Source organism: Podarcis muralis, chromosome 1 (genome assembly GCF_964188315.1).
Source record: "Podarcis muralis chromosome 1, rPodMur119.hap1.1, whole genome shotgun sequence".
Taxonomy (NCBI): Eukaryota; Metazoa; Chordata; class Lepidosauria; order Squamata; family Lacertidae; genus Podarcis; species Podarcis muralis.
This window is the reverse complement of record NC_135655.1, coordinates 135781745-135809052: the sequence shown is the minus strand read 5'-3', so window position 1 is coordinate 135809052 and position 27308 is coordinate 135781745. Positions and strand designations below refer to the sequence as shown.

At 43.3% G+C, this 27308-nt stretch overlaps 1 protein-coding gene across 6 annotated transcripts in view; it reads right to left on the bottom strand.

Annotated features, from left to right (window-relative positions):
• Nucleotides 1–27308, bottom strand: part of ERBB4 (erb-b2 receptor tyrosine kinase 4) — a 760363-nt gene that overhangs the window by 20943 nt on the left and 712112 nt on the right. For all 6 annotated transcript variants that reach the window (XM_028704728.2, XM_028704741.2, XM_028704748.2 and 3 more), the window contains 5 exons: nucleotides 17276–17431; nucleotides 15299–15374; nucleotides 10026–10172; nucleotides 4558–4655; nucleotides 1023–1193 (listed from right to left, as the gene is read on the bottom strand). In XM_028704728.2, coding sequence (XP_028560561.2) covers nucleotides 1023–1193; nucleotides 4558–4655; nucleotides 10026–10172; nucleotides 15299–15374; nucleotides 17276–17431 — 648 coding nt within the window. The remainder of the gene's footprint in view (nucleotides 1–1022; nucleotides 1194–4557; nucleotides 4656–10025; nucleotides 10173–15298; nucleotides 15375–17275; nucleotides 17432–27308) is intronic.

The following is a 27308-nucleotide window of genomic DNA, read 5'->3' as shown; positions in this document are numbered from 1 at the left end:
ACTACAGTTGGGGAAGAATTTGATGCACAGATTCCCAACCAGTACAGGACAGCCAGGATATATAAAAGCAATTCTGGCATGAGTGCCCTGGCTACCAATTGGTTTCCAAGACCGATTCGAAGTGCTGGCTTTGACCTATAAAGTTCTAGGTGGCTCTGGACCTCAGTACCTCCTGTCCCCATTTGAACCAGCCTGGACCTTGTGATCATCATCTGCCCTCTCCAAGGGAGGTCTGGAGGCTGGGCCTTTTCAGTGGTTGCTCTCCGCTGGTGGAATGCTCTCCCCAGGGAGGCATGCTGGGCACCATCCCAGGCCACTTAGACCCTTGGCCTCTTTTAGTGGGTGAGGTGTGTCAAACGGCTTTGTATTTATACCAGTATTTTGTGGTTTTGTTTTCATTTTATATTGGTTTTCATTTAAATAAATAAAAATAATAAAAATTTAGTGCTATGTTGAATTTGACCCTTTGCATCAAGGAAAATATACACCTGGTTAAAATAGATACAAATGCTTATATGGAGAGAGCTAGTTGAACTCATGAATGCGTTTAGTGTCCTTGCAGACAGGCAGGATGACATGTTACTGGCACATCCAGGTCTTAAGTCAGTGTATTGATCTTAGCTGAATGTATGTGTCAATGTGAGCCATGTTCATCAGCCATCTCTCCACGCTTCTGTGAAACAGCTATGAAGTGTCTTCCTGAGGCTGCAGCCATACACCCACCTACTCAGGAGTAAGCTGTTTATGGGTTGTTGGAACCACTTTATTGAAATGTGTTGCTTTGTATGTTGCGCCTTTCTTGCTCTGAACCTTCCTACAAGTCACTTAGAGACTTTTTGAAGTAAGCTTCTAACAAGACAAATAAATAATACTAGTATTAATAATGAGTTCCCTTTGTGCTTCCATTTCCTAGGGAAATGTGGGCTTCATTGAACGTTATATTTAAACTGAGTCTGCGGATTACTTTGCCAGTTGGCTTTGTGTGCATTTGATTCTGGTTTAACATCATTGTTTGCTCTTACCCTGTTGGAGTCCATTCTTGCCCTGGATGTATAGATGGGTGGAGGAATGTTAAATGCCTGAGGAACTAGGTATTCTTCAGCATCCATCATGTCTTCCAGGTCTCCCTCATCCAGAAGATTCTGGAAAAACTTGCTGTCATTTGGGCTTGGGAGTTTCATGCGATCGTCACCCTAGATATGGTACATTGATGGAGAATAAGGGGGGGGGGAATAATCCTTTGGTTATTTCGCCTTACCAATAATCTTTCTGTTATAGCTATAGACTCTTATCTGTCTAGTTATTCTTGTTGCCCTCCATTATTATACAAGTGCATTATGCTCTCATATTTTCTCCAATCAAATTCTATTGTCCTTTACACATTTTCTGAACGGCTCTTTAAAACTAAATAAAGAAGGAAATTATTCTTGGTCAAAACTTGGGAATATGATGACAGAAGTGTAATAACTGTTATCAGTCAAACAAAAGCCCCATTATTATTATTATTTCTACATTCCTATAATGGTGCTGTTTGGGGGTGAAGGATGACCCAGCCCATCTGCTTTTGACAAGTTTGACTATTTTTGTGAAATGTTTGTGTTACTGAAGTTAAAATGATTGTAGACAGAGATAGACAGAAATCATTTTCATAATATCCTTATTCTGTTATAATCACCACCATCACAATCATTTCTTTAGCAATTTTGTTTAGCACTAAAAATCATCAACAGCCCTCTAAGGTAAGTTAGTATTATTATCCCTATATTTTATTTAATTAAAACCTTTATCTATCACCCCTTTTCAGTTTTGTGTACACACATACTACTACTAGTAACAACTAAAATCCTTAAAAACAAAACTGAAATTCAGAAGAATTTAAAATGCCTGGGTGGAACCTCTTTTCCTGGGGTTGAGGTGCTGATGATGGGATAGCCCTCACCTTTGCTGTTATGTAGCATATTGGCTGATAGAGGAGATCTTAACCCAGGGTCTTAACCCAGGGTTGATATGGGAAGAGGTATTCCTTTAGGTACACTAATTAAGTCTCTCTAGATGCAGACGGTGCTTAGCCGCTTGCACAAATCCATAGCTCACTGCAAGCAGGCCTGATGCTCTATTGCTGCCATCTCCAGGTGAAAGGATCAGGGGATCAGGGGCTGCGGGGGGCGGGTGTTGAGGTTGTCACACTCGTCTGCTCCTGGTTGCAGTGCTCCGCCAGCTAGGTCCCAGACTTCCTTCTCAACACTGGCCCTTGCAGGAACAGAAGCCTGACACTCTGGGAAACACGGCAGGCAATGTCACTTGAGGCAACAGCTGACGTGTCAAGAAATATTGCCTACTTGAACAACATTTTAACTCTTTTTCTCAGTGCCTCAGTTCAAGCCACTTTGTGCAAACACTGGCCAAAGAAGCCCCCAAATGAGCAAAAAAGAATCAATCCATTTTACCTCTACCTGAGTAATTACTACAGTACTTAAAAAGGCTCTCTTGAGCATGGAAACTGAATATTAAGGTGCTGATTTTTTTAAATAGCTGCATTCAGTTTTTAAGAAAGGGGAAAAGCACTCCTTTTTCCCATTCATCTTAATAAGAGAATTTGGTATATATTCTTTTTTTAAAAAGAAATCACTTACAGAGCAGATGCTAAATGAAAATGTAAAAAGAGTTTGGGTTTGAAGTAAAATAAATAATTTAACTGAAATGGCATTTTATACTTGTTGTTCTGCCTTGTAATAGCATAATCACACAAATGGTGATGGGGAAAATATTTTCTCACTATATACAGCTCTTTAGCTGAATGAGGGGAAGGGAGGAGAGCCAGTACAGGCAGAGATCCCTATAAGCCAGGAATGGAAAACCTGTGGCAGGCCAGAGGTTGCTGGACGCCAACTCCCATCAGCCCCAGGCAGCATGGCCAATGGTCAAGGATGATGGGAGTTGTGGTCCAGCAACACAGAATCAGAGAATTGTAGAGCTGGAAGGGACCCTGGGGGTCATCTAGTCCTACCCCCTGCAATACAGGAATCTCAACAAAATCATGCATGACAAAACAGACCACAGATTTCCCTAGAATTAGAGTCCTCTTTCTTCCTCCGCCCCTGTCACATTCCATGGGAGTCCAGGGCACTGGAGGCCGTTTCCACATCCATCTTGCTCCTCTGCCACTGGTCTGTCAAGTTACTTGACAAGAGTTGTCATTCTCTGGAATGGGCTGTTGCAGTGAAACAGGGCTCTGTTGAGCCGTATGGTGATCTCTCCATGTGCTAGCAAAGGACTGCACACTACTCCAGTGAGTATCTTAAGTGCAGGCGTGTGAAACTAGTTGCATTCAGACTCTCCCTTAAAATGAATTTCAGAGAGACTCTGGGATTTCTTTAGAGGCAAAATATCTTGGGGACCCTCTGAAGCAGATTTGCAAGGGGAGCACTGAGGGTCTGGAGGGGAGAGACACAATGCTGAAAGCTGCCCTCCTTCCTGTTCCTCTGAAGGGTTTCTTCCTTCTGCAGAAAGACACCATAGAACATTGCCCTTTGAAATTATTGTGATTTCTTCTTGGATGGAAATCCAGATGGAAGATGCAGCACCTCTGTGTGAGCTAGCAATGGGGGCAGCCATGTGTGCCCCCACTCCACTCACTCAATGTCCCCATCACCATGTGATGGTGATAGAAAGGGCCACTTCTAGTTCTATTTCAATCTGCACAGCAGCTGCTGTGCTTTTTAGTTAGCTAGTCACAAGTGGCTGGACCCTGTAAAGAATAAATAATATTTTGAAAGGCATCCATTGGACCACGTTGTAAATGGTGGTTCAGATAATGGTGGTGACGATTCAAAAAGAATACATACATGCAAGGACAAATAGGACAGAATGGTCTTTGTATCAGTCACATGCAAAATTTAAACCAATTTGTCCATCCCTACTTTTGTACACCCATAGGCTACCCACTGGATTTTGCCTGAGGAATTTCAGTGAAACTCAACAGGAGTTTTTCATTAGATTTAGGGATGTCTGAGAACTTCAGTATTTGTGAATTCTGATATGAATCGACCTAGTCTTCACCTCCCAGATTAATTATCAGATTGGGATTTAGTTATCTAACAAGTTTTCATACTACCTAATGTGCATTTTGATTTTTGAAAACTCTCTCTCTCTCTACACACATATATATATGAGAAAATATGCAATTTGATATTGGTGCATTTAAAAAAATGGATTAATGCATATTATAGCAGAAAATGACATGGGCAGGAAATAGACTGATTCGCCCATCCCTAATTTGACTACCAAAATTACTAAGGACAACTTTGCACATCCTTAGCAGATTTAAAAATTTAAAATACCAAGATTACGCGATTACACAACTCTCCAAAATTTGTGACATAACTCTGTTGGAAAACTCATGCATTATATAGGAATGTTAGTCAGAAACCAGGAATAGTAGTGGTACACTTGTGAATGTTTACTTGATAGCAAAAAAAAGAGTTCGTCCCTGTGTAACCTTTAAAATGATCTTAGGAAAGCCCATTCAGAGAGAAGGTCTACTGCAGAGCTGCTCACCTGGATCACCAGGTATCTCTGAGGATCTCGAGCCATTCTAGAAAACTCAGCAGCCAATTCCTTGAACTTAGGCCGACTGTCAGCATCAATCATCCAACCTAAGGCCAGATACAATGAGAGGAAAAATGCTTCTTGTTAATAACAAGCAATGTATGGCTTTTCATAAACAGTTCAGTCCTTAAGAGGAGGTATAAACTCAAGGCACCACCCAGCTGAAGTTGGCTATATTATGGGCTATATTATGGCTTTTTATTCTTTACTGTACTCAGTACACCTTACATTTTCATTTCCTAAATATTTGTTCCCTATCATGGTTTAAGCTTATTAAGAGCAGAAATCTTAAGCATATTTACTCTTTACATATGGTACTTATAACCTGCCCTTTACATTTACAGTAAAATAATAAAAATGAACTGTGTTCAAAAATAGATAAAATAATATTGACCAGCTAAACATGTTAATCACAGATAAGATTCACATGGTAATAATTTAGTAAAACACACACTCAATCCACAATGCACTTCGCTTCACTGGGCAAAGATCTGTCTTTACCGGTCAATAACATTGGAGCATGACACACATCATGGATGGGGTGCGTTTCATTCCATAAGCTTGGTGATAGAACAGAGAAGGACATCCCATGCACCCAGACAATACAGACATTACTTGGCAAAAGGATACGAAGTCGGGCCTCCTCTGCACATCTTAATGCAATGGCAGGAGACATTCCTTCAGATATTTGGACTTCAAGTCATTTAGGGCTTTATATGTGACACCATAAGTATCCCGAAGGTGATTGGCAACCAGCACAGTCCTTTCAAAATAGGTATTATATGTGACTGTGGCAGTGCCCCAAAGGATCTTGGCCACTGTATTTTGCACCAGTTGCAATCGCTCAATTGTTTTCAATGGCAGCCACACACAGAATGCTTACAATAGTTCAGTATGGAAGTTACCAGAGCATGGATAACTGTGGCCAGGTTATATCTCTGCCCAAGAAAGGCCGGAGTAGGCAAGCCATCTGGAGCTTGGACAGGCACTTCTAGACAATGATTCCACCTGTTATTCAAATGATAATGATGGCTTCAAGAGTACACAACTGCTCCTTCAAGGGGAGTAAAGCCCCATTAGAGCAGGGTGTCCCTCCAAAGCCTGGACCCAAGAACCAACCACAAACACAACACCACGGCTTTGCCTGGATTCAGTTTCCAATTATTGCCCCACTTCCAGTCTATTACAACTTCCACATGGTGGTTTAGCATCTGCATTGCTTCTCATAATTCAGATGGAACACAGAGAGAGAAATGGTTGACACTGGCATAATGATCACACCTCGCTCGAAATTCCCCGATGACTATTACCACCAACTTTATATCAATATTAAATACCATGGAAGACAAGATCAAACCCTGCAGGACTCTGCAGGTCAGCTTCTGCAGGGTCAAGAAGAAGAAGAAGAAGAAGAAGAAGAAGAAGAAGAAGAAGAAGAAGAAGAAGAAGAAGAGTTTGGATTTGATATCCCGCTTTATCACTACCTGAAGTAATCTCAAAGCGGCTAACATTCTCCTTTCCCTTCCTCCCCCACAACAAACACTCTGTGAGGTGAGTGGGGCTGAGAGACTTCAGAGAAGTGTGACTGGCCCAAGGTCACCCAGCAGTTGCATGTGGAGGAGCGGAGACACGAACCCGGTTCACCAGATTACGTGACTACCACTCTTTAACCACTACACCACACTGGCTCTGACTTCCATCCCCATTCTTTGAAACCATCTTGAGAGGGAGGAGCAGAACCATTGCAAAGCAGGGCCCTCCAACTCTCAACTTCGAACTCTGGGTGTTCGAAGGAGGTACATATTGTACCTCCCAACTGTCCTGCTTTGAGCAGGACATCCCAGATTAACAGAAGTCACCCCAGCTTCCGTTTCAAATCCCGAATGTCCCAACTCCCCGTCTGCTGCCGCCTCAAGGCCTCCATTGAGGCCTGTCATGCAAAGTGCGGCACCAACTTCCGGAAGTATATCAGCAGCCGCAGCAGGCCTTGTGGCACAGGAGGGCTTGGCCTCATCACAAGTGGCAGTGAGCTGACGAGGGTAAGGCGGCAGGTAGGCCAAGGCAGCATAGGTGTGCTTGCAGGTGGGGGGGGGGGTGGACGGTGGCAGCAGCAGGCCAAGGTGGCATGGTGGAGTTGCGGTGGCATGGTGTCCTGGATTTGGATTGGGAAAAGTTGGAGACTATGAGGTACCATGGTCAATAGCATCAAAAGTCACTGGGAGGTTAAGGGGAATTAACACTTTCCCTCTCTCTTTCTTGAGAAAGGCCATCGATCTGGGTGACAAAGGCAGTTCCAGTGCGAAACCTAGGCTTGAAATGGAGTCTAGGAAATGAGTCCTATTATACTCACTTCCAAGATGACATGGTGCATATCTTAACTATCCCTTTTCTTTCTGAGACACTTCCTTGTGTTGTTATTTTCATTTTTAATTTTCTCTATACTTGACACACAATCAAATCTTCCCCTGGAGTCTGAGGTTTCACTCAGTTGCTTGAGTTATCTGCCCATTCTGTTCTATGCTGCATTTTATTCATCTCTGCCTCATCTTTATGGCACAGTATAATGCAGATTGTGTGGGGTAAACTGTAGGGGCTACTGTCACTCATTACAGGTGTCCTAGTACTATGAAAAACCAACACATCACACAGCTTCTGAACCCCACTTGCAGCTACACTGGTTTGCTAATGGCTGGGTAGGTCCCAATTGTTTCTAATCCTATCTACATCTCATGTTCCATTTATTATGATCCCCATTATGCTATGGAGAATTCTTTATCTCAAAAAAAATACAGTAGAGAGGAAACCAAGCTTTCCAGAAGCATAAAATGGGATGGCTATTAAATATGACAGCTCTTGGATATCCCTGTCAAGTTTTTTTATTGCCCCCCCCCCCCGGCATCATTTGTTAGTGTTGATTACATTGCAGAAGTACATCTGTGCTTGATTACTATGGCTGCTGCTACCTAGACATGTTTGATTTTTCATAGTATGGCATTTTATTTCCTCTTATCTTTCTTCTTGCTGGTTCAGAGGAAGGCTCTCTGAAAATAGCTGGCACTCCTCTGCTGCATGACCGAGGGCACAAAGTATCACTAATAAGTATATTCTGCTCCGCAACAGCCACTAGTTTATCTCAGAGCAACCCTCTTCCACCCAAGATAGCATCAGCAATTTTTGAGGAATCTGTCATCATTTGGCAGGAAGTCTAAATAAAGTGGGTCTTATCTGTTGAAACCTCCACTCTTCCCCATTTAAATACCTAGAACCTGTGAGTGACACCTGACTGCTAGTGATGAAGTTGTACGTACAACTCAGGATGAGACTAGTACAACACCACATTAGCTTTGAGCATCTTGCCAAATGGTTTCCAGTGTAGAATCACATCCAGAGATCATGAGCTGGCTCACATATGGCCCTAGTGTGAGATTCTAGTGTGCTTGCACCCTTCCCCCACGTTAAGGCATAAGGCAAACTGCAGAGCTGGTATGTGCTTGCCTGTATATGCACTGATCCTGCCCTGCATTTCATCTCCCTCAATAGAGGGGTGAGTGGATCTCATGAGCAGGATATATACACATGGCTCTGGGGTCATAAACTATTCACCACATGTAACAAGCATCTCACTACACATAGAGGAAATGTGCAGACACACATGCGAACCAGCCTGCACAACTACAGGTCTGAGGTTCTGGTCTGTATCCCCCTGAGGTGGTTAACTTGAGCCTGCCTTGTTCCACTTCAAATTGCAAGTGAGGACTCTTGCATGAACGCTCCTCCATATGAAATATGGTAATTCCCTGACCATAGTATTCTATGAGAAGGGAAGTATATTGCAGGGAGGAGCATGCATGTGGATCTCCACCTGCATTCTGAACTGGTGCAGCGCAGAGGAAAAAAAGTTAATTGCTTCCATGACAACCAGGCCTGTATGTCAAGCCTCAAAGGGGAGGAAACCACCATTCTGACACCTGTGACTGAGACTTCAAAAGTGTGATGCAATTCAGAACATGTGTAATCTCTTTCTGAGGGAACCACATATACGTACATCCTAAACCAGCCAATTAAAATACAAAGGAGCAAAACTTCCCAACCAAACCAGATAATGCACTTTTCAAGCATGAATTCTGTGAGGAGGACCTTGGAGTCCTTAAAACCAACCAGGCTTCTATAGAAAACAACAACACAGTAAGTGATTATACGTAAATATTTCTCCAACCTTAACTGCTACAGCTAGACTTCTGGTGGTTGAGAATGATTGTGATGTAGCTACGCATATATAGGAAGGACTTCAGGTTGGCTTCTGGTTTACGTGCCCTCAACAATGGTTTTGCCTCATGTCCTAAAGTCTTGTTATGAGGTCATCATCCTCTGCAATTAAGTACTCGGAATGCTAATTTTGTTTACCTTGCATGCCGTTGCAGAAGGAAGGAAGTCATGACTCAACAAGTTGGGGACTGAGCATCCACCAGCAATGGCACAGTTCCTTCCCTGTGATTCTCTGGTGATGCTGAACTTGGTATGATTCCTGGCCTTCCCCAACAAAGCTCTTGTGTGCTGCTGCTGCAGCAGCCTGTCAGCTCAAGCGGTTAGCAGGATTAGCTTCTTCGTACTCTTAGTTTAATGTTTTCATCTGTACACACGAGCACCAAACCCCACGTGGAGGAAATGGCTGTGTGTTAATCTCATTTAAATTAAGTCAGAAACACCACAGAGACTTTCCTAATTCTTTTTAAATTAGAAGCTTGAGCTTCAGGGTCACATTTTCTAGCATGTGCACATTGGGAGAGGGGGGAGATCTGTTGGTGAGCATCCAGTTGCAAATAGCACAAATAATAATGATTTGCTCGGGATTCTTGCCCAACTCCTCTCTCCCCCTGCCCTTAAAGATGCACATTTAGCAACTAAAATATCAGTGCCTCTCCACACTGGAACACTTCCTCCCAAAAGCTCAGTCTTTTCATATTAATCCAAGCTTTTTTTAATAAAACACACTGGATTTTATTTCTTATTCACTATGTCATTTAGAGTCAACTTTCACCCCTTTAGAACCTTTAATAGGTGACTACCTGGGTACCGTAATTACGTGAAATGCTATCATCTAACAAATCAATTGTTATGGAAATGACAGCAATTTGTCTGCTACAATTTTGACTTCACAGCAATAATGTCTGATACTATCTGCTGGCAATAAGAATCCAAGCTAATGCAAGCGTATTCCATCAGACTCACATCCTTCACAAGTGTGAGGCTTGTGTGTAATATTTAGACATAATTGATGTAGCCTCCTGAATATAATGCTTCAAAACGGCAAGCAGTATTACAGAGGACTCACGACACTGATGAATGCAAGCTGTGGCAGACCAACGCTTCAATACAGCTCATCCGCACAGAGCTACAGCCCAACGAGAAATACTCACATTTCACCATCACCATGTAAACATCAATGGTGCAGATCGGAGGTTGTGGCAAGCGCTCCCCTTTCTCTAGCAAGTCAGGGATTTCTCTTGTTGGGATGCCATCATAGGGCTTTCCACCGAAGGTCATGAGCTCCCAAATGGTGACACCTAAAACAGAAAAGCAATGGTCACATTTTAATGAATGCATACTTGAAACATGAATATACACACATTAGGAATCATTTATCTGAGCCAATATAAGGTTATAGTGGGATTTGCACCAGTTCATGTGTGGTCTTGTTTTAGGAACATGCAACGCAGAGCTCCTTCATGAGGCCTATTAGAGAAAATGCAATACCAGTGTCCCTCCACACGTGTTTAAGCACCACTGCCACCTCCTGCCCTGCGCCATGGTAGAGGATGCTTCTGTGCAAGGAAATGGAGCTCTCTGTGAGCACTGGTGCTCTTCCTGCCCACAATCACACACTGGATCGGGTGGACTTCCAGCATTTCATATGGCAAACTGAGAAAAGCAGTTTTCACTGATGCAAAAAGGATTTGTGAAGAAATCCCAGCATTCTGTTCTCCAATTGTTGCTGGAGTCAATCTACTAGAAAGTTGTCTTGACGAAGCCTCCTTGAATGAATAGTTAGGATCTTGAGTAGCTCCTCGGGGGACTGTGGCCAAAGTGTATTTTTTTAGCTGTTTTTATTCCACCCTTTGTCGTGGTGACAGCAGCCACGAAATTAAAAGACGCCTGCTTCTTGGGAGAAGGGCAATGACAGGCCTAGACAGCATCTTGAGAAGTAGAGACGTCACCTTGCCAACAAAGGTCCGTATAGTTAAAGCCATGGTTTTCCCAGTAGTGATGTATGGAAGTGAGAGCTGGACCATAAAGAAGGCCGAAGAATGGATGCTTTTGAATTCTGGTGCTGGAGGAGACTCTTGAGAGTCCCATGGACAGCAAGAAGATCAAACACATCCATTCTTAAGGAAATCAGCCCTGAGTGCTCACTGGAAGGACAGATCGTGAAGTTGAGGCTCCAGTACTTTGGCCACCTCATGAGAAGAGAAGTCTCCCTAGAGAAGACACTGATGCTGGGAAAGATGGAGGGCACAAGGAGAAGGGGGCGACAGAGGACGAGATGGTTGGATAGTGTTTTCGAGGTTACCAGCATGAGTTTGACCAAACTGCGGGAGGTAGTGGAGGACAGGAGTGCCTGGCGTACTCTGGTCCAGGGGGTCACGAAGAGTTGGACACGACTAAACGACTAAACAACAACAACAACATTCCACCCTTTAATCTGTTTTTATTCCAGTTTAAGGCAGAAATGGGAAACCTGTGGTACCCTGACTGAAACGTGACTTGATGGAGATAGAGCATCTGTTTTGCATTCAAAAGGTCCCAGGTTCAAGCCCAGGAGCCTCCAAGTAGGGCTAGGATTGTCCCTTGTGTGACACCCTGGAGAACTGCTGCAGGCAGTGTGTCAATAGTGAGCTGGATGGATTACTAATGGCTGCATGGTCCTTTGGTATACAAAAAGTTGTTGGACTCCAACAGGCACCAGCTGCCTCCAGGCAGCACAGCCAATAGCAGGGGATGATGGGTGTTTGGGCTGACAACTTCTGGAGAGCCCACAGGTCCCTCAGCCCTGGTTCAAAGCTGAAACACGTTCCCTCAATGCATAAAAGATAATGTATATAAAAGTTGGGGGGAAACCCCAGGGGAAAAACAAGACCAAAGTTTGCTGTTATAATCCTCAGCACATCCAAAGGAATATTACTTGATTCTTTCATCATTTAAGAACCTGGGACTTAAGGGAAGAATACTGCATATCAGCAAGGGGAAAATATTTAGAATGATTTGCAGGGGTGGAGTTTAAAAATTACGTCAATATTTTAAAATGTGGAAAATTAAAAAAAAATAATGCCACCTACACCAAAGAAACTTCTATTGTGAAGAGAGAGAAAAACCTATTTTCTAAAATAGAACATTTTCTCTAACTTACCCCGAAAGCAAAAAAGTTATACTATTTTTATGTTTCATGTCACTCAAAATCAGTGACAGTGTGTGATGCATGTCTATATCATATATATTTAGAAATGCCTTATGATTTATGGCCTTGCAATGTTTTTGTAACTGGGACACTATTTTCAAATGTCTTCAAAATTATTATTATTATTATTATTCTCTTTCAGCTGGGAAAGAAGATAAATAACACACACAAAGCCACAAGTAACTTTTTTTTATCCCCAAAGACCTAGTTTAATATCAAAACTACTCTCTTGTCCCAGCAGCTTCCTTATTTGGTCTTTTTTAATTCTTTTCTTTTAAAGGTCATTTAAAATATGCCTCCACTGTGGTAATCATATCTTGCAGGTTGTTACTTCCAGCCTGGAGAGGGGCAGGTAACGCTACTATTGATAGCGCATAGAGTACAAACATGTGGCGCTTCCCCCCCTCTAGCCACACATTTCAGCATCGGATCCAGGCATCTCTGGGGCACCATATGGAGCTGGCAGAGTGGAAATCACGCACCAACATCCCACCCCAGCTGGCCAGCAGAAGAGCAGCAGGGCTTCACTTGCAGCAGTGGGGCAACCACTGAGTTCAGCCTCACGCTTCCTCTGGGCTGCTGTTCTTTGACTGACTGACATCATCATCAAAATTAAAGATACATGCATGCATGCAAATCTTACTAGGTTAGAAAAATGAGAATGATATAGACTAAAACACCGCAACTGGAAGTAAATCTAAAACTCAATGCATTTAGAAATAGGAAACTAGCAATTACACACTATTAAGCACATTCAAGTCATTACAACAAAAAAGTGTATCACATATAAGAGACCACAGGGTTACAGATGCTGTCATGCGCACATTTAGCTGGCTGTAAGTTTCAGTGAATTTACTGAATTTACTGGGGCTTAACTTCTGAGTAAAGATGCATTGGGTATGGCTGCCCACCTGAGACCTCCTGTATTACTTCAAAGGCTCCAGGGCTGAGGTCTTTCTCTGTAGTGTTGTTAATCCTTTTCAGAGAACACGGCTATTTTGCTAACTAGAGGCATATATCACAAAAGAGGCCATTGGATGTCTTTGTATATAAAATCCCAATGTCCATTTTTTTTTCTTAGCTCAAGAGAAAATAAAGGTAGCCAGTTTGAAGAGCCAAATACTATATTTTGCTATCACATCCTAATAAGATTTCAGCTAGTACCACACAAGTGATTGTACTACTGTTGTTGCAAATACCTTCTGCAAGAGCAAGTGATGACCAAGTTTATTTTAATTGCTTCCTGCAGGCTTCATTCTCTCTGGTTCCACTATCCAAGGGGCAGGGAATCATTCCAGCAGCAGCTGGAAGAGCTCAGGAGGCAAACAGCCAGACAGGTGCCAATGAATTGAGCTTGATATTCCAATTAACTAAATTAAACTAATTCCCTGTTTATGGATTTCAGCGATTCCTCATGCGCTCGACCTTTCTTACAAATGGTAAGGTTATTTGGGAAGTACAATTGGATCCCATAATGATCAGTCTGCTTACCTATCAGTTTAATCCCTCTCACTTTATTTGTTCTGTGTTATAATAAATTTCCTTTTATGGTACAAAAATTCCCATCAGCCATTTTTTTTAAAAAAACAACAACACCCAGAAACATTCACAGCTTTTCAACTTAGCTTTTCTAAGGAGTGTTGAAAACTATGGCCCCCAGCATTTTTTCTATATATCTTAAGCTAAGCAGAAAAGAACTGTTTTTTTATGATGCGCCACACTGCTACTACTTACACCAGTGAAGGTAGCATTACAGTCTGGAATATTTCACAGAAACAACTTAACAACTCTATTCAGATTTTTCTTTTTGAAGAGAACCAACAGATGAGGAAGTGTGGAACAAAGCTCAGGGCAAGGACTCGCTTTATAGCATATAATAATAATAATAATAATAATAATAATAATAATAATAATTTTTATTTATACCCCGCCCTCCCCAGCCAAGGCCGGGCTCAGAGCGGCTTACAAGCAATAATAAAAACAAGTTGAATGATTACAACTTAAAAACAAAATTAAAATACAAAATTAAAATATTGAAACATTAAAATATTAAAATGTAGCCTCATTGCAGGAGGAGAAGGAAAAGAAAAAAGAAAGAGAGGGAGGGAATCAAATTGGCTCCAAGCCAAAGGCCAGGCGGAACAACTCTGTCTTACAGGCCCTGCGGAAAGAAATCAGATCCCGCAGGGCCCTGGTCTCATGAGGCAGAGCGTTTCACCAGGCTGGAGCCAGAGTTGAAAAGGCCCTGGCTCTGGCTGAAGCTAATCTAACTTCCTTAGGGCCCGGGACCACTAGGGTGTTGCTATTTATGGACCTTGAGGCTCTCCGTGGGGCATACTGGGAGAGGCGGTCCCGTAGGTACGAGGGTCCTAGGCCATGAAGGGCTTTAAAAGTCAAAAGCAGCACCTTCAATCTGACCCTGTACTCCACCGGGAGCCAGTGCAGCTGGAAAAGCACTGGGTGAATATGCTCCCATGGCAGAGATCCCATGAGGAGCCTCGCTGCAGCATTCTGCACCCGCTGGAGTTTCTGGGACAGCTTCAAGGGCAGCTCCGCGTAGAGCGAATTACAGTAGTCAAGCCTGGAGATGACCGTCACATGGATCACTGTGGCCAGGTCGGGGCGGTATCTAGCTAGGTAGGAGCAAGAGTCCTAACTTGCAGCAGTGGCTCTTTGGCGTCTCAAACAGAAGTCATTCTCACCTGCTGGAAGACAGGAAAGACCAGACCTCCAAGTTGATGCCCTAGCTGAATATTAGGTTAATGAAGTTTTTAAAAATTAATGCCAGGTGTGCAGAGAGGGAGCTTGCTACCAGCACCACACCTGTGGGGAGGGGAGGTTAAAGCCTTCCTTCCTCAGCTGCAGTCTAAATAAACATTTCTCCTTCCATATGGCAATTAGCTTTTTGCCATGGAAAGTTCCCATTGGTGGCAATTTGATACCCGCCCCCCAAAAAGCTCACGGCTGTGTATGGTAGAGGTGGGATATGTTACCAAGTGGTGCTGATAGCAATGTTCCTTCATGCCTGATATTTAATTTTCAAAAAGCCACAACCTAATTGCTGCTTGCTTCCTTAAGGGAACATGTAGTCAGGCCCTGAGGCTTCTACACGAGTCCAGCCACTGAATTTCCTCCTCCTTTGTACTAAACAAAGTAAGATAAATGTCAGAAACAGGTTAGAAGAGCTCCATGCATAGATACAAAGTAATGAATTAAACAAATAGGCTTTTGTTTTACCATAGCTCCAAACGTCAGTCTGATGTGTGAACTTCCTGTAATGTATACACTCAAGAGCCATCCACTTAATTGGCATCTAGGGTGACAAAAGAAAGAAAGCAAAAGCAATTAGTGTAGAAAAGGACATTTGCCCCAAACCTGGGTTTTCAGTTCACATTACAGGCAGCCGTGGTCGGTGGGTTCCCATCTGGCTTCCCAGTGCTGAGCATCACTGGTGCTTACCGAGACAGGGAGGGGAGAAGAGGAAGGAGCTCATCCTGGTCCAGGCGCTTTCCTGCTACTGTGCCTGCACCGTACTGACCTCCCCCTGCCTTGTCCCTCCTCGCTCAGCAATTGACGGTGGCGCTCAGTGTTGCTCTGCTCTGCCAACCACTGCTGGTTTCAGGCAGTGGCGGAGCTTCATGCACCAGGGGGCGGAGAGCAGGCAGAGCAGGGTGTGCGTCCTGGGGGTATGGTGCGCCACCTGCGGAGGTGTGGCACCCCGCGTGGGCAGGGGGCAGCCATGATGGCACCCCACCGGGATTGTGCTGCCGGGGGCGGTGCGCTCCCAAACACTCCTCTTCCTCCGCCGCAAGTGATTTCAGGAACATCATTTGGCCTTGCTCAATGGTGAGGCTCAGAAAATAAACATATACTAACGGTTTACATTATCAGTTACAATCTAATTATAGCTCTATTCATTGTCTGAATGTTCTTTCTCTCTTTAACAGTGCCTTGGGTCTCAAGTGCTGCCATAAGGAAATCTGGCTGTTTATTGTGAGCTGAAGTGCAGATTTGTAGGGGAAACATATATAAAAATCCCCGAGTGGACTGTCTAAAACTATCTGCATTTTTCTTCCAGAAAATTAACAATGGAGGAGAAACATTTTTAAATCCCACAGTAGATGATGGGAATTCATTGGAATAGGAGTTGTGCAAAGCCCATCCCTTTACTTCTATGAAGTGTTCTATCTTTCTGTTCCTGCCTCCATGAAGGAAATCTTTGCTTTCAGGAACCATGGCCATAAATCAGATGTGCATTGGCAGGAACAAGCATTGCAAAATGGATACCATTTAGCTATTCCATACTTTCAATGGGATATGTACTGAACTGCTGGTTCCATAGTAACTCAAACATCCAATCAGTCTGCGCAAAGTGTTTCCACAACCAGCGACAAGCTTGTTTAAGAGTTTCTGTAGCTTCTTAGCTACTCTTTTCTTCACTCCAACTCAGCTTGCAGAAGAATTTGCATGTCTAGTCACCCTCATTTGCATGCCCTGCCACCAATAATTGGTTTTCCCAATGAAAAGTAAATTGAAATGAATTGGACGCAATCAAGGTATGGGATAATTGTCTTTGTAATATTGGATTACTATGGCATCCCTGCAACAGAATACTATGAAACAGTTGTGGTTCCTCAGGTTTATAATGGTAGCAATCAGGACCAGACCAAGACATTTTAGCACCCAAGGCAAGTCACAAAATGGTACCCCCTCACTAGTGTAGAAGTGGTGAGTGAAGATCTATATCGGGAACAGGTGGAGGAGTCAAATCAACCTTACCCAATGGTTGACGTGGGAATTAAGCCCATCACTGGGGTGGCCCCTGCTCTGAATCACATGAGGTGGGTACAGAGCCCAGGAAACCCCACAGAGCAGCTCCCATCATTTCCTCCCTAGGGGTGGGAGGAGACCAGTAGCACCTATTCGCCAACAGGTGGCATGGGGGGGCACTGCCAAGGAGGGGGCAGATCCAACCTCCAAGGAGCGCAATGCAACTGCCGCTGCCACTGTGGAAGCTGGCAATGCATTGCTTAGAGACTGGATCTGCTGCCTCTGTGGATCTTGCCACCTGAGGCAGTTGTCTCACCTTGTCTCGTGGATGGGCAGCCCTGGTATCAAGATGGGGGCCATGAAACAAACCTTCCCCAAAGGTTTATCAAGAAACAGGCTTAGGATCAAGGCCCTTTCAAATCCTGGATTTAATCCAACACCCACCTTTCCTCCATCAGCACTGTACTCTTTCTCATCCCCTTCCAGTAGTCTGGCCAAGCCAAAGTCTGTGATCTTCACATGGTTTGGTGATTTCACTAAGACATTCCTGGCTGCCAAGTCTCTGTGAACCAATCGCCTCTCTTCCAGGTACATCATTCCCTAAGAAGCAAAAAGTTTTTGTTTTTTTAAATTGAGAACAGTTTTTAAGGTCCTGCTTTTGTAAAACATTTGCACAACATGCACCTTAGAAACATTCCCAGCTCTTGGACTAATGTGTGGATCAGAACTTATAGTAGCTGCCTCCCCTGATTCTACCCGTCTCTGAATATTGTGGCACAGTTCTCAGCAGTTTAAACATACCAAAACAAACATGTAAATATGTAAATTGAGACAAAATAAACATGAAATATGCATTAAATGCTATTTTGAGATTTTTTTAGAAAGGAACATAATTATGGATAAAGTGGCATAGACCAGAAATAGATGGATTTGCCCATCAGTAATCTGTGTTTCCCTTCACAAACTGCTAAGTTTTGCAATTAGGACTTAGATTTTGTAGATATTTTATATTTCTCTCCCCCACATCATCATTTCTATTGGGTTTCTAAATTATTTTTTTCTTTACAGACATAAAACAGGGACAGATAACATTGATATATACAAAAGAAAGGAGCTGCAAGATGCCCATATAAAAGCATATGGGTTTGTATATGATATCTTTCTATTGCAGTAGTTCTTTGACTATACTCTTGAGCTCAGGCAGCTGATCTCGAAAACAGGCATGCCTTCAGTGAAATGTGTCAGCACTGAAGCAAAGGTCCTGCCAAGATGGCCATCATCCTTTTCGTCAAGAGCCCTTATGCATTAAGTTAACCGTCTCTCTGAGGAAACCATGGAGGATCCCCAACTTCCCTTCTTCCAGTTTTGTATGAAGGATTCCATTGACTATTTCTGATAAAATACGGCATGCTCACATGGTTATTTTGAGAGCACTCTGTTTCTGGATGAATGGCCACGACTAAGTTAGGTCCATTAATTTTTCCAGTGACGCAGGAAAGGAAATGGCACCATGCTGAATAAAAATAGATTGGTTTGGCCGTGGCTTTGGGCTGCCAGGCTTGGTGTTTGTTTTATGCTTAGAGCAAAACCTATTAGTAACAAGGCTGTATCTGGAATGGTTCCGATAGTTTCCCAGAGTGCACAGATACCATATGGGCAGTAAGAAATTTAAATTGGTCTTTATGAAAAAGTCCCTTCTGCTCATTAGCAAATTGGTCCTGTAGTGAAACCGCCATCAGGGACAATACAGTGGTGCCCCGCAAGACGAAATTAATTCGTTCCGCAATTTTTGTCGTCAAGCGAATTTTTCGTCTTGCGAAGCACGAAATCCCATAGGAATGCATTGAAAATCAATTAATGCGTTCCTATGGTCAAAAAAAGTCCAAACAAAGCCAAATTTGGTACAACAACAGTTTATTAACTGCTCTTTAAAGTCACACATACTGTAAAGAGCAGTTCAAAAATTGAAGGGAAAATAAATTAACTTTATAAACAAAACATGTCTTTGTTTTTAGACAAAGAAAACAAAGTCGCGAGACGTTTTCGTCTTGCGAAGCAAGCCCATAGGGGAAATTCGTCTTGCGAGGCAAATCGAAAACGGAAAAACCTTTCGTCTAGCGAGTTTTTTGTCTTGCGAGGCATTCGTCTTGCGAGGTACCACTGTATTTTAATGTGCTGTTTTACTGGTCTCCTAATAAAGTTGCTCCTAGAAATTGGTAGCTATTTCACAATGGTGGACCTCAGAAGGTGCGCTGTGTGTGTGTGTGTGTGTGTGCGCGCAATGTAGTATTTACCACGAGAGACATCAGTCAGATTTTTCTGACTCAGGCTGTGGCCTAAATGAGAAGATAGCTGTATATTATTTTATTATTCCATTTCTCAATGCATATTTTGTAATATGGAAGCCAAACTATCCCTGTTTCATAAGGCTGTTATAAATTAAAAGTAACAAAGTAATAAAATCACCAAAGATTGAATCTAATAAAAAACAAAGATGCCTATATGAGCATTAGAATGGGGAAATTTTAGCTGTGTCATGGCTCAAAATACCAAGGGCCATAAAACCATTTGATTTTAACCTAGGAAATGTAGAAGGTGAAGTCAGAATGGAACATTTTCGAAATTTATATAGGATGTCTTGTGCAAACCGCTCCTTTTGGGGCTTTTACTATTTACAATAGATTTTGTAGCAGCTGGCAGTGAAGAGGTTTGGAAGCAGACCCACACACAAAAAAACCTCTTTGGACACAGACTACACAGCATTGTTTTCAAATAGGCTTTAACTGGCCGAGGCAAGCACATTCTCTCTTGCCAATTGCAAATCAATGCTGCTGGCTGTGAAACATCAGAGCTCTGGAACACTGAAGGATTAACAGTTTCTGACATTAAACCCAAAGCCATAAAAATAAAAAGGCAGGCAAATAAATCACAGAGGGTCAAATGATTATGAGCAGTATATACTGGGGAGTGCTATAAAACACTAGATTGCTTTAGATGGCACCTGGGCCGAGCACAGGCATTAACATGATAGAAATCCCAAAGAGTGAAGAATCTTCCGCCTAATGAGGCCACAGTTCACCCAAACGTTATGCAGAGCAAGCCCCGTGAGACGGAAAGGAACAGGGGCTGGGTAAGCAGCCAAAAACATACTGTAGTAGTTAGCAACTCCTGTACAAGCATGCAGAACTGGAATTTCCAAAATTAAATTGAACTCCTCACCACATACATGTGCTTTTCCAGTGAAGGCAATATTCATTAACCTTAAGTCGTACTTGTTAACTTCGCAAAGGCTTACATGAGGGATGGTGGAATGTTTTTCCCTAGGGTAAAATTCTCTCAGGGGAAAGTAGTTGGAGACCACAAATTGACAGTGAACAGGGTCAAGGTCCAAAGAGGGCAGGGCCAAAAGACATATAACCCCCCCACCACTGGGAGAGAGAGACTCTCCTTTCTCAGCTTGCCTTCCTTTCTGTGTGTGAAGAAAGGGGATCCTCTTTCCCATTGCACAATGAGGAAATGAAGTGAAATGGTGGTGCAGGAAGAAATCTGACCACCATCTTAATGTGCAAGCTGCCCAAGAGCATGAGATGTGTATGCCTAAGGGCACTCGGAAAGGCCAAGACTGAGTTGAGAAGCCACCCACACCATTGTTGGCTCAGCTGCAGTGAGCAGGAGACTGGGCTCGCTTTGCTAAATTCCACGGTGACACTTCACAGCAAATGCTTCCTGGGTTTTTGGTTTTGCAGGATCGTGGCAGATAGTAAGCACTTTAGCACTATATCCTCTTAAGGATAGTCACAGTAAACTACATATTGATTTTTCCTCTCACCATCCTATTAAGGTGTTTTGTGAGTGGCTGAGCACACACAATATATACCCAAAAATAATTTTTTGTATTAAAACTCAAACGATATCAGGCAAAACGAAATGAAGCTAGAAAAGGATATCTAATGATGCTCTCTGGATATGTAGAATTCAGGTATATATTTCCCGGATGCTTCATTTGACCTTTTCAAGCCTGATAGGCATGGTATTATGTACTTATATTTAACTGTATATAAGGATCATAAACACAGTAAGCAAATTGAATTTCACAGAGTGAAAACAAATACTTAAGAACTAGAAGACATATTCTCAAAGCAAAAGAAATTTACCATAGTGGACAGCGAGTTTGAAACACCACTAGAAGCCAGTTCATATAAACATGCAGGCACATTTTGTAACTAATTAAAATATATAGTACATCTGGTGACTATAGTGCTTGTGTACTTTACTGCCAATCACAAAACAGAGATGCAGCAGAATTTATTTATTTAAAATGTGTATAGGCAACTCCCGATATTACCGGTATATTCAGAATATAATCAATAACTAGTCTTAACCATAAAGCACAACCAGAAAAAATACCAAAATACCAGCAATATCAGTAGAACTTAATTTGTTCTGGAGGTCTGTTCTTAACCTGAAACTGTTCTTAACTAGAGGCATGCTTTTGCTAAGGGGCCTCTTGCTGCCACTACGCCGCCGGCACACAATTTCCATTCTCATCCTGGGCAAAGTTCTCAGCTCGAGGTAACTCTTCCAGGTTAGCAGGGTTTGTAACCTGAAGCGTTTGTAACCTGAGGCAGTTGTAACTTGAGGTACCACTGTAATCACAGCAATCAGCCCAGTAATTACAAAGAGGTAACACAAAATAATTGAAACTATAGCTGTATCATAGCATAAGAAGCTCAATTTTTAATAAATAAATAAACAAGAAAGAAATGTTGAACAACTGCCTGCTCCTAGAGGTGATGTCCAGAGGACTGTGACTCTTGGAGAAGAAATAGAGAGGAAGGTCCTCCTTCTCTTACATGCTCTGTATTCTCAAGGGTAAGAATGAGGTGCATCTTCAGTGAGAAGCTGGCATGCACTGGGCACTGGCACCAACCTAAGAAAAGTCGCCATTTAATATGAGACAATATGAGCAACAAGGAAGTGCCCCAAGTGTTAAAACTATACCTCTACTCCCCTCCCCACTCTCACATACTGGAATCGGCCTGACCTTACAATTGATAACCCCCCTTATCACAATGACTACAAGCTTTTCCTTGCTGAGGATATCATTACAAGGGCAATTACTGCCAAACTCCTCTAACATCAAATCAGTCTTTGAAACAGAGCCTAAAGACATTAAGAAGTCGAGCAGACATTAGAACCAGTTTTAACAAAAGGCACATTGAGGAAGTCTCCCTGGAACCTTAGCAGGAACAGGAGCAATCAATTAATTACAATAGCTGTCTTTATATCTACATAATGAAACACTTTACAGTTGGTATTCTTGCATTGTTTCGTGCTTTCATTCCACCTACACAGGAAATAGAACTAAAACACCACCTAGCACCTGGCAAGGAACAAATGGCTTCCTAATTTTCCCCTCTTAAAATTAGAAAAATCAGTGCTGCAGTGAAAATTTTTCTGTTCTCCATCAAATAATGGGAAAATAAATTGCATTCGAATATTATTAAAGGGGCGGGGAAAGTATCACAGGTGGGTGAGGGGAGAAATCAGGTTTTTGTCACACTTTGTGGTGGCAGGGGATGTTTGCGAGTGCCCTTTCTTTCATGCCACAAATTATCTCAGGGGTTCTCTGTTCTGTGCAGCCTTCCTGGGTGGCCTTGCTTCAATGAAAGCCCAGAGGAAGACGTCAGAAAGTGACTCCTCCCATGAGCCTTTTCACTTCAGGAAGGATGGGTAGCCAGGGAGGTTGCAGAAATGTTTACTGGATGGGGAAAAGGCAGGCAGGCTGGCAGGCCAGCTGGCCACCAATGGGCACCTCATTGGGTCGCCATACACCTGGATTTTCCCGGACATTACTGGGCTTTCAGAGGTGGAATTGACATCTGGGAGGAACTTCTGAAAGGTGGCGCTTTGTCCTAGATCTTAGGCAAGTCAATCGAAAAATTGCCTTTTTGTAAAAAACAAACAAACAAACAAACAAAAACTCGACAACTTTTGGGTGGTGTTCTGGTCTTTACTTTTTGAAATATGGCAACCCTATCACCTCACAGGAGATGCAGGTGGCACTGTAGTCTAAACCACTGAGTCTCTTGGGCTTGCCAATCGGAAGGTCAGCGGTTTGAGGCCCTGCGACGGGGTGAGCTCCCATTGTTCAGTCCCAGCTCCTGCCAACCTAGCAGTTCTAAAGCACGTCAAAGTGCAAGTAGATAAATAGGTACCACTCCAGTGGGAAGGTAAACGGCATTTCCGTGCGCTGCTCTAGTTTCTCCAGAAGCGGCTTAGTCATGCTGGCCACATGACCGGGAAAAACTGTCTGCGGACAAACGCCGACTTCCTCAGCCAGTAAAAAGAGCGCTGCAACCCCAGTTGTTTGTGACTGGACTTAACTGTCAGGGGTCCTTTACCTTTTTATCACCTCACAAGGGAAGCTCCAAACCGAGCACCTACAGAAAGTGCTGTGAGAATAGGCAGATAAACAGAAGTTTCATTCACAGGAGAAGGGCAGATTTAAACGCAGCTCTACTTAAAATATCCTCCACCTATGGAGTGCCATGGAAGCAGAGTAATACTCAGGGAGTGAAGAAACAGTCAGGCAGCAATGAGATGCGGAACTGATTTCCTCCATAAAAGCTGATGATCCTGCGGGACAGGAGTCGCCCTTTGCTGTGCGGTTGCTGAAGTCATGCAGCTTCCTTCCAATCCTCATCAGGACTTGTTCACTAACAGGCTCTTGGGCTAGACCTTCCCCTGTGCCATGAGAGGTGCTTTAGAACTGAGAGGTGCCTCATGAATCTCTTAAATGCTGCTTAGCAAAAGGGCCGTGTGAGAGGGAAGCAGATGCTCTTCCCATGTCTGTGCGCTTTCCCTTGCAAATACCATCTGTCGGCATACAATCAGAGGGATATCACCATTCTAGACATGTAACTATAAATGTAAGGATCTTGAATCAAATGTTGAAATTATTTTTAAAGCACAGAAGTGGTTACTGCCACGTTCCTGATAGCACTTGCTAGATGAAAATAGAAATATGCTTGCAAATAGCCCTATTCTCATGCCAAGATTTAGTTTCCACAGCCTGCCCTCTGCTGACTTAGAGGACAAGAGGGTGTTTATTCTATAAAAATAAATCAAGAGCATGAGCCAGATATTAGGGATTAACCCTGGTCAATCGAGATAGCAGGAGCAGATGTTATCAGGGCCAAAAAAATGACCGTAGATTTCTGTGACATATACAGTGGTACCTCAGGTTACAGACACTTCAGGTTACAGACTCCGCTAACCCAGAAATATTACCTTGGGTTAAGAACTTTGTTTCAGGATGAGAAGAGAAATTGCACAGCGGCAGCGCGGAAGGCCCCATTCGCTAAAGTGGTACCTCAGGTTAAGAACGGACCTCCAGAACGAATTCAGTTCTTAACCCGAGGTACCACTGTATATTAAGGAATAAAAGGGACTCACATTCTGAGTAAAATCATGCCCTCTGATTATTTTCTATTGCCCAGTAGAATGGACTAGAGAAAGAGAGTTTTATCCCACTCTGGGACAAACTAGTTAATAATCACTGAGGTAAAGGTATAGGAGGGATAAATGGAGAATACCCACCTGTTCCCTTCACAGCACACTTCCACATAGACTGATGTCCTGATCTAAAATCCCTTTCAGAAGCAGGCACTCCAATATCATCAGGAAATAGTGACCTTGCATTCACTACATTTTGTCTAATCCTAGTGGTCACTAGATCTTCTTAGAAGCCTGGAGAGGCACACTCTAATATGTAATATGAATAAGGTAAAGGTAAAGGGACCCCTGACCATTAGGTCCAGTCGTGACCAACTCTGGGGTTGAGGCGCTCATCTCACTTTATTGGCTGAGGGAGCTGGCGTACAGCTTCCGGGTCATGTGGCCAGCATGACTAAGCCACTTCTGGTGAACCAGAGCAGCGCACGGAAACGCCATTTACCTTCCCGCCGGAGTGGTACCTATTTATCTACTTGCACTGTGACATGCTTTTGAACTGCTAGGTTAGCAGGAGCAGGGACCGAGCAACGGGACCGAGCAACGGGAGCTCACCCCGTCACGGGGATTTGAACTGCCAACCTTCTGTTTGGCAAGTCCTAGGCTCTGTGGTTTAACCCACAGCGCCACCCCCGTCCCTGTAATATGAATACATAGGGACAAAAATCAACACAACGGGGGGGGGTTGAAATGCCCAGAATTTTTGATTTCTTATTAAATGAACTAACCCTCATCTTAAAGTATCAGCATAGAATCATAGAATCATAGAATCATAGAGTTGGAAGAGACCACAAGGGCCATCGAGTCCAACCCCCTGCCAAGCAGGAAACACCATCAGAGCACTCCTGACATATGGTTGTCAAGCCTCTGCTTAAAGACCTCCAAAGAAGGAGACTCCACCACACTCCTTGGCAGCAAATTCCACTGTCGAACAGCTCTTACTGTCAGGAAGTTCTTCCTAATGTTTAGGTGGAATCTTCTTTCTTGTAGTTTGGATCCATTGCTCCGTGTCCGCTTCTCTGGAGCAGCAGAAAACAACCTTTCTCCCTCCTCTATGTGACATCCTTTTATATATTTGAACATGGCTATCATATCACCCCTTAACCTCCTCTTCTCCAGGCTAAACATGCCCAGCTCCCTTAGCCGTTCCTCATAAGGCATCATTTCCAGGCCTTTGACCATTTTGGTTGCCCTCCTCTGGACACGTTCCAGTTTGTCAGTGTCCTTCTTGAACTGTGGTGCCCAGAACTGGACACAGTACTCCAGGTGAGGTCTGACCAGAGCAGAATACAGTGGCACTATTACTTCCCTTGATCTAGATGCTATACTCCTATTGATGAGGCCCAGAATTGCATTGGCTTTTTTAGCTGCCGCGTCACACTGTTGGCTCATGTCAAGTTTGTGGTCAACCAAGACTCCTAGATCCTTTTCACATGTACTGCTCTCAAGCCAGGTGTCACCCATCTTGTATTTGTGCCTCTCATTTTTTTTGCCCAAGTGCAATACTTTACATTTCTCCCTGTTAAAATTCATCTTGTTTGTTTTGGCCCAGTTCTCTAATCTGTCAAGGTCGTTTTGAAGTGTGATCCTGTCCTCTGGGGTGTTAGCCACCCCTCCCAGTTTGGTGTCATCTGCAAATTTGATCAGGATGCCCTTGAGTCCATCATCCAAGTCGTTGATAAAGATGTTGAATAAGACCGGGCCCAAGACAGAACCCTGTGGCACCCCACTAGTCACTCTTCTCCAGGATGAAGAGGAACCATTGATGAGCACCCTTTGGGTTCAGTCAGTCAGCCAGTTACAAATCCACTGAGTGGTAGCATAGTCAAGACCGCATTTTACCAGCTTCTTTACAAGAATATCATGGGGCACCTTGTCAAATGCCTTGCTGAAATCAAGGTAGACTACATCCACTGCGTTCCCTTCATCTACCAGGCTTGTAATTCTGTCAAAAAACGAGATCAGGTTAGTCTGACATGACTTATTTTTCAGAAATCCATGCTGACTATTGGTGATCACAGCATTCCTTTCTAGGTGCTCACAGACTGTTTGCTTAATGATCTGCTCCAGAATCTTCCCTGGTATTGATGTCAGACTGACTGGGCGGTAATTATTTGGGCCCTCTCTTTTCCCCTTTTTGAAAATAGGGACAACATTTGCCCTCCTCCAGTCTGCCGGGACTTCGCCTGTTCTCCAGGAATTCTCAAAGATGACTGCCAGTGGTTCTGAAATCACACCTGCCAGTTCTTTTAATACTCTTGGATGCAGTTCATCTGGCCCTGGAGACTTGAATACATCTAGACTAGCCAAGTATTCTTGTACTATCTCCTTAGTTATTCTGGGCTGTGTTTCCTCTGCTGAATCATTTGCTCCAAATTCTTCAGGTCGGGCATTGTTTTCTTTATCGGAGAAGACTGAGGCAAAGAAGGCATTGAGGAGTTCAGCCCTTTCTGTGTCCCCTGTTTGCATTTCACCATCTTCTCCTCTGAGTGACCCCACGGTTTCTTTGTTCTTCCTTTTGCTACGAACATACCCATAAAAGCCTTTTTTGTTGCTTTTAACCTCTCTAGCAAGCCTGAGTTCATTTTGTGCTTTAGCTTTTCTGACTTTGTGTCTACACGTGCTGGCTATTTGTTTGAATTCCTCTTTGGTGGTTCCCCCCCTTTTCCATTTTTTGTACACATCCTTTTTAAATCTTAACTCAGTTAAAAGTTCTTTAGATAGCCACCCTGGCTTCTTTAGGCACCTTCCATGTTTCCGTCTCATTGGTATTGCCTGAAGTTGTGCTTTTACTATCTCCCTCTTAACAAACTCCCAGCCATCTTGAACTCCCTTTCCTTTTAGTATTACTGTCCATGGGATCTCACCCAGCACTTCCCTAAGCTTTATGAAGTCGGCTTTCTTAAAGTCGAGAAATTGAGTCCTAGTATGCTTGGCTGCTCCTTTCCGCTGTATAGTAAAC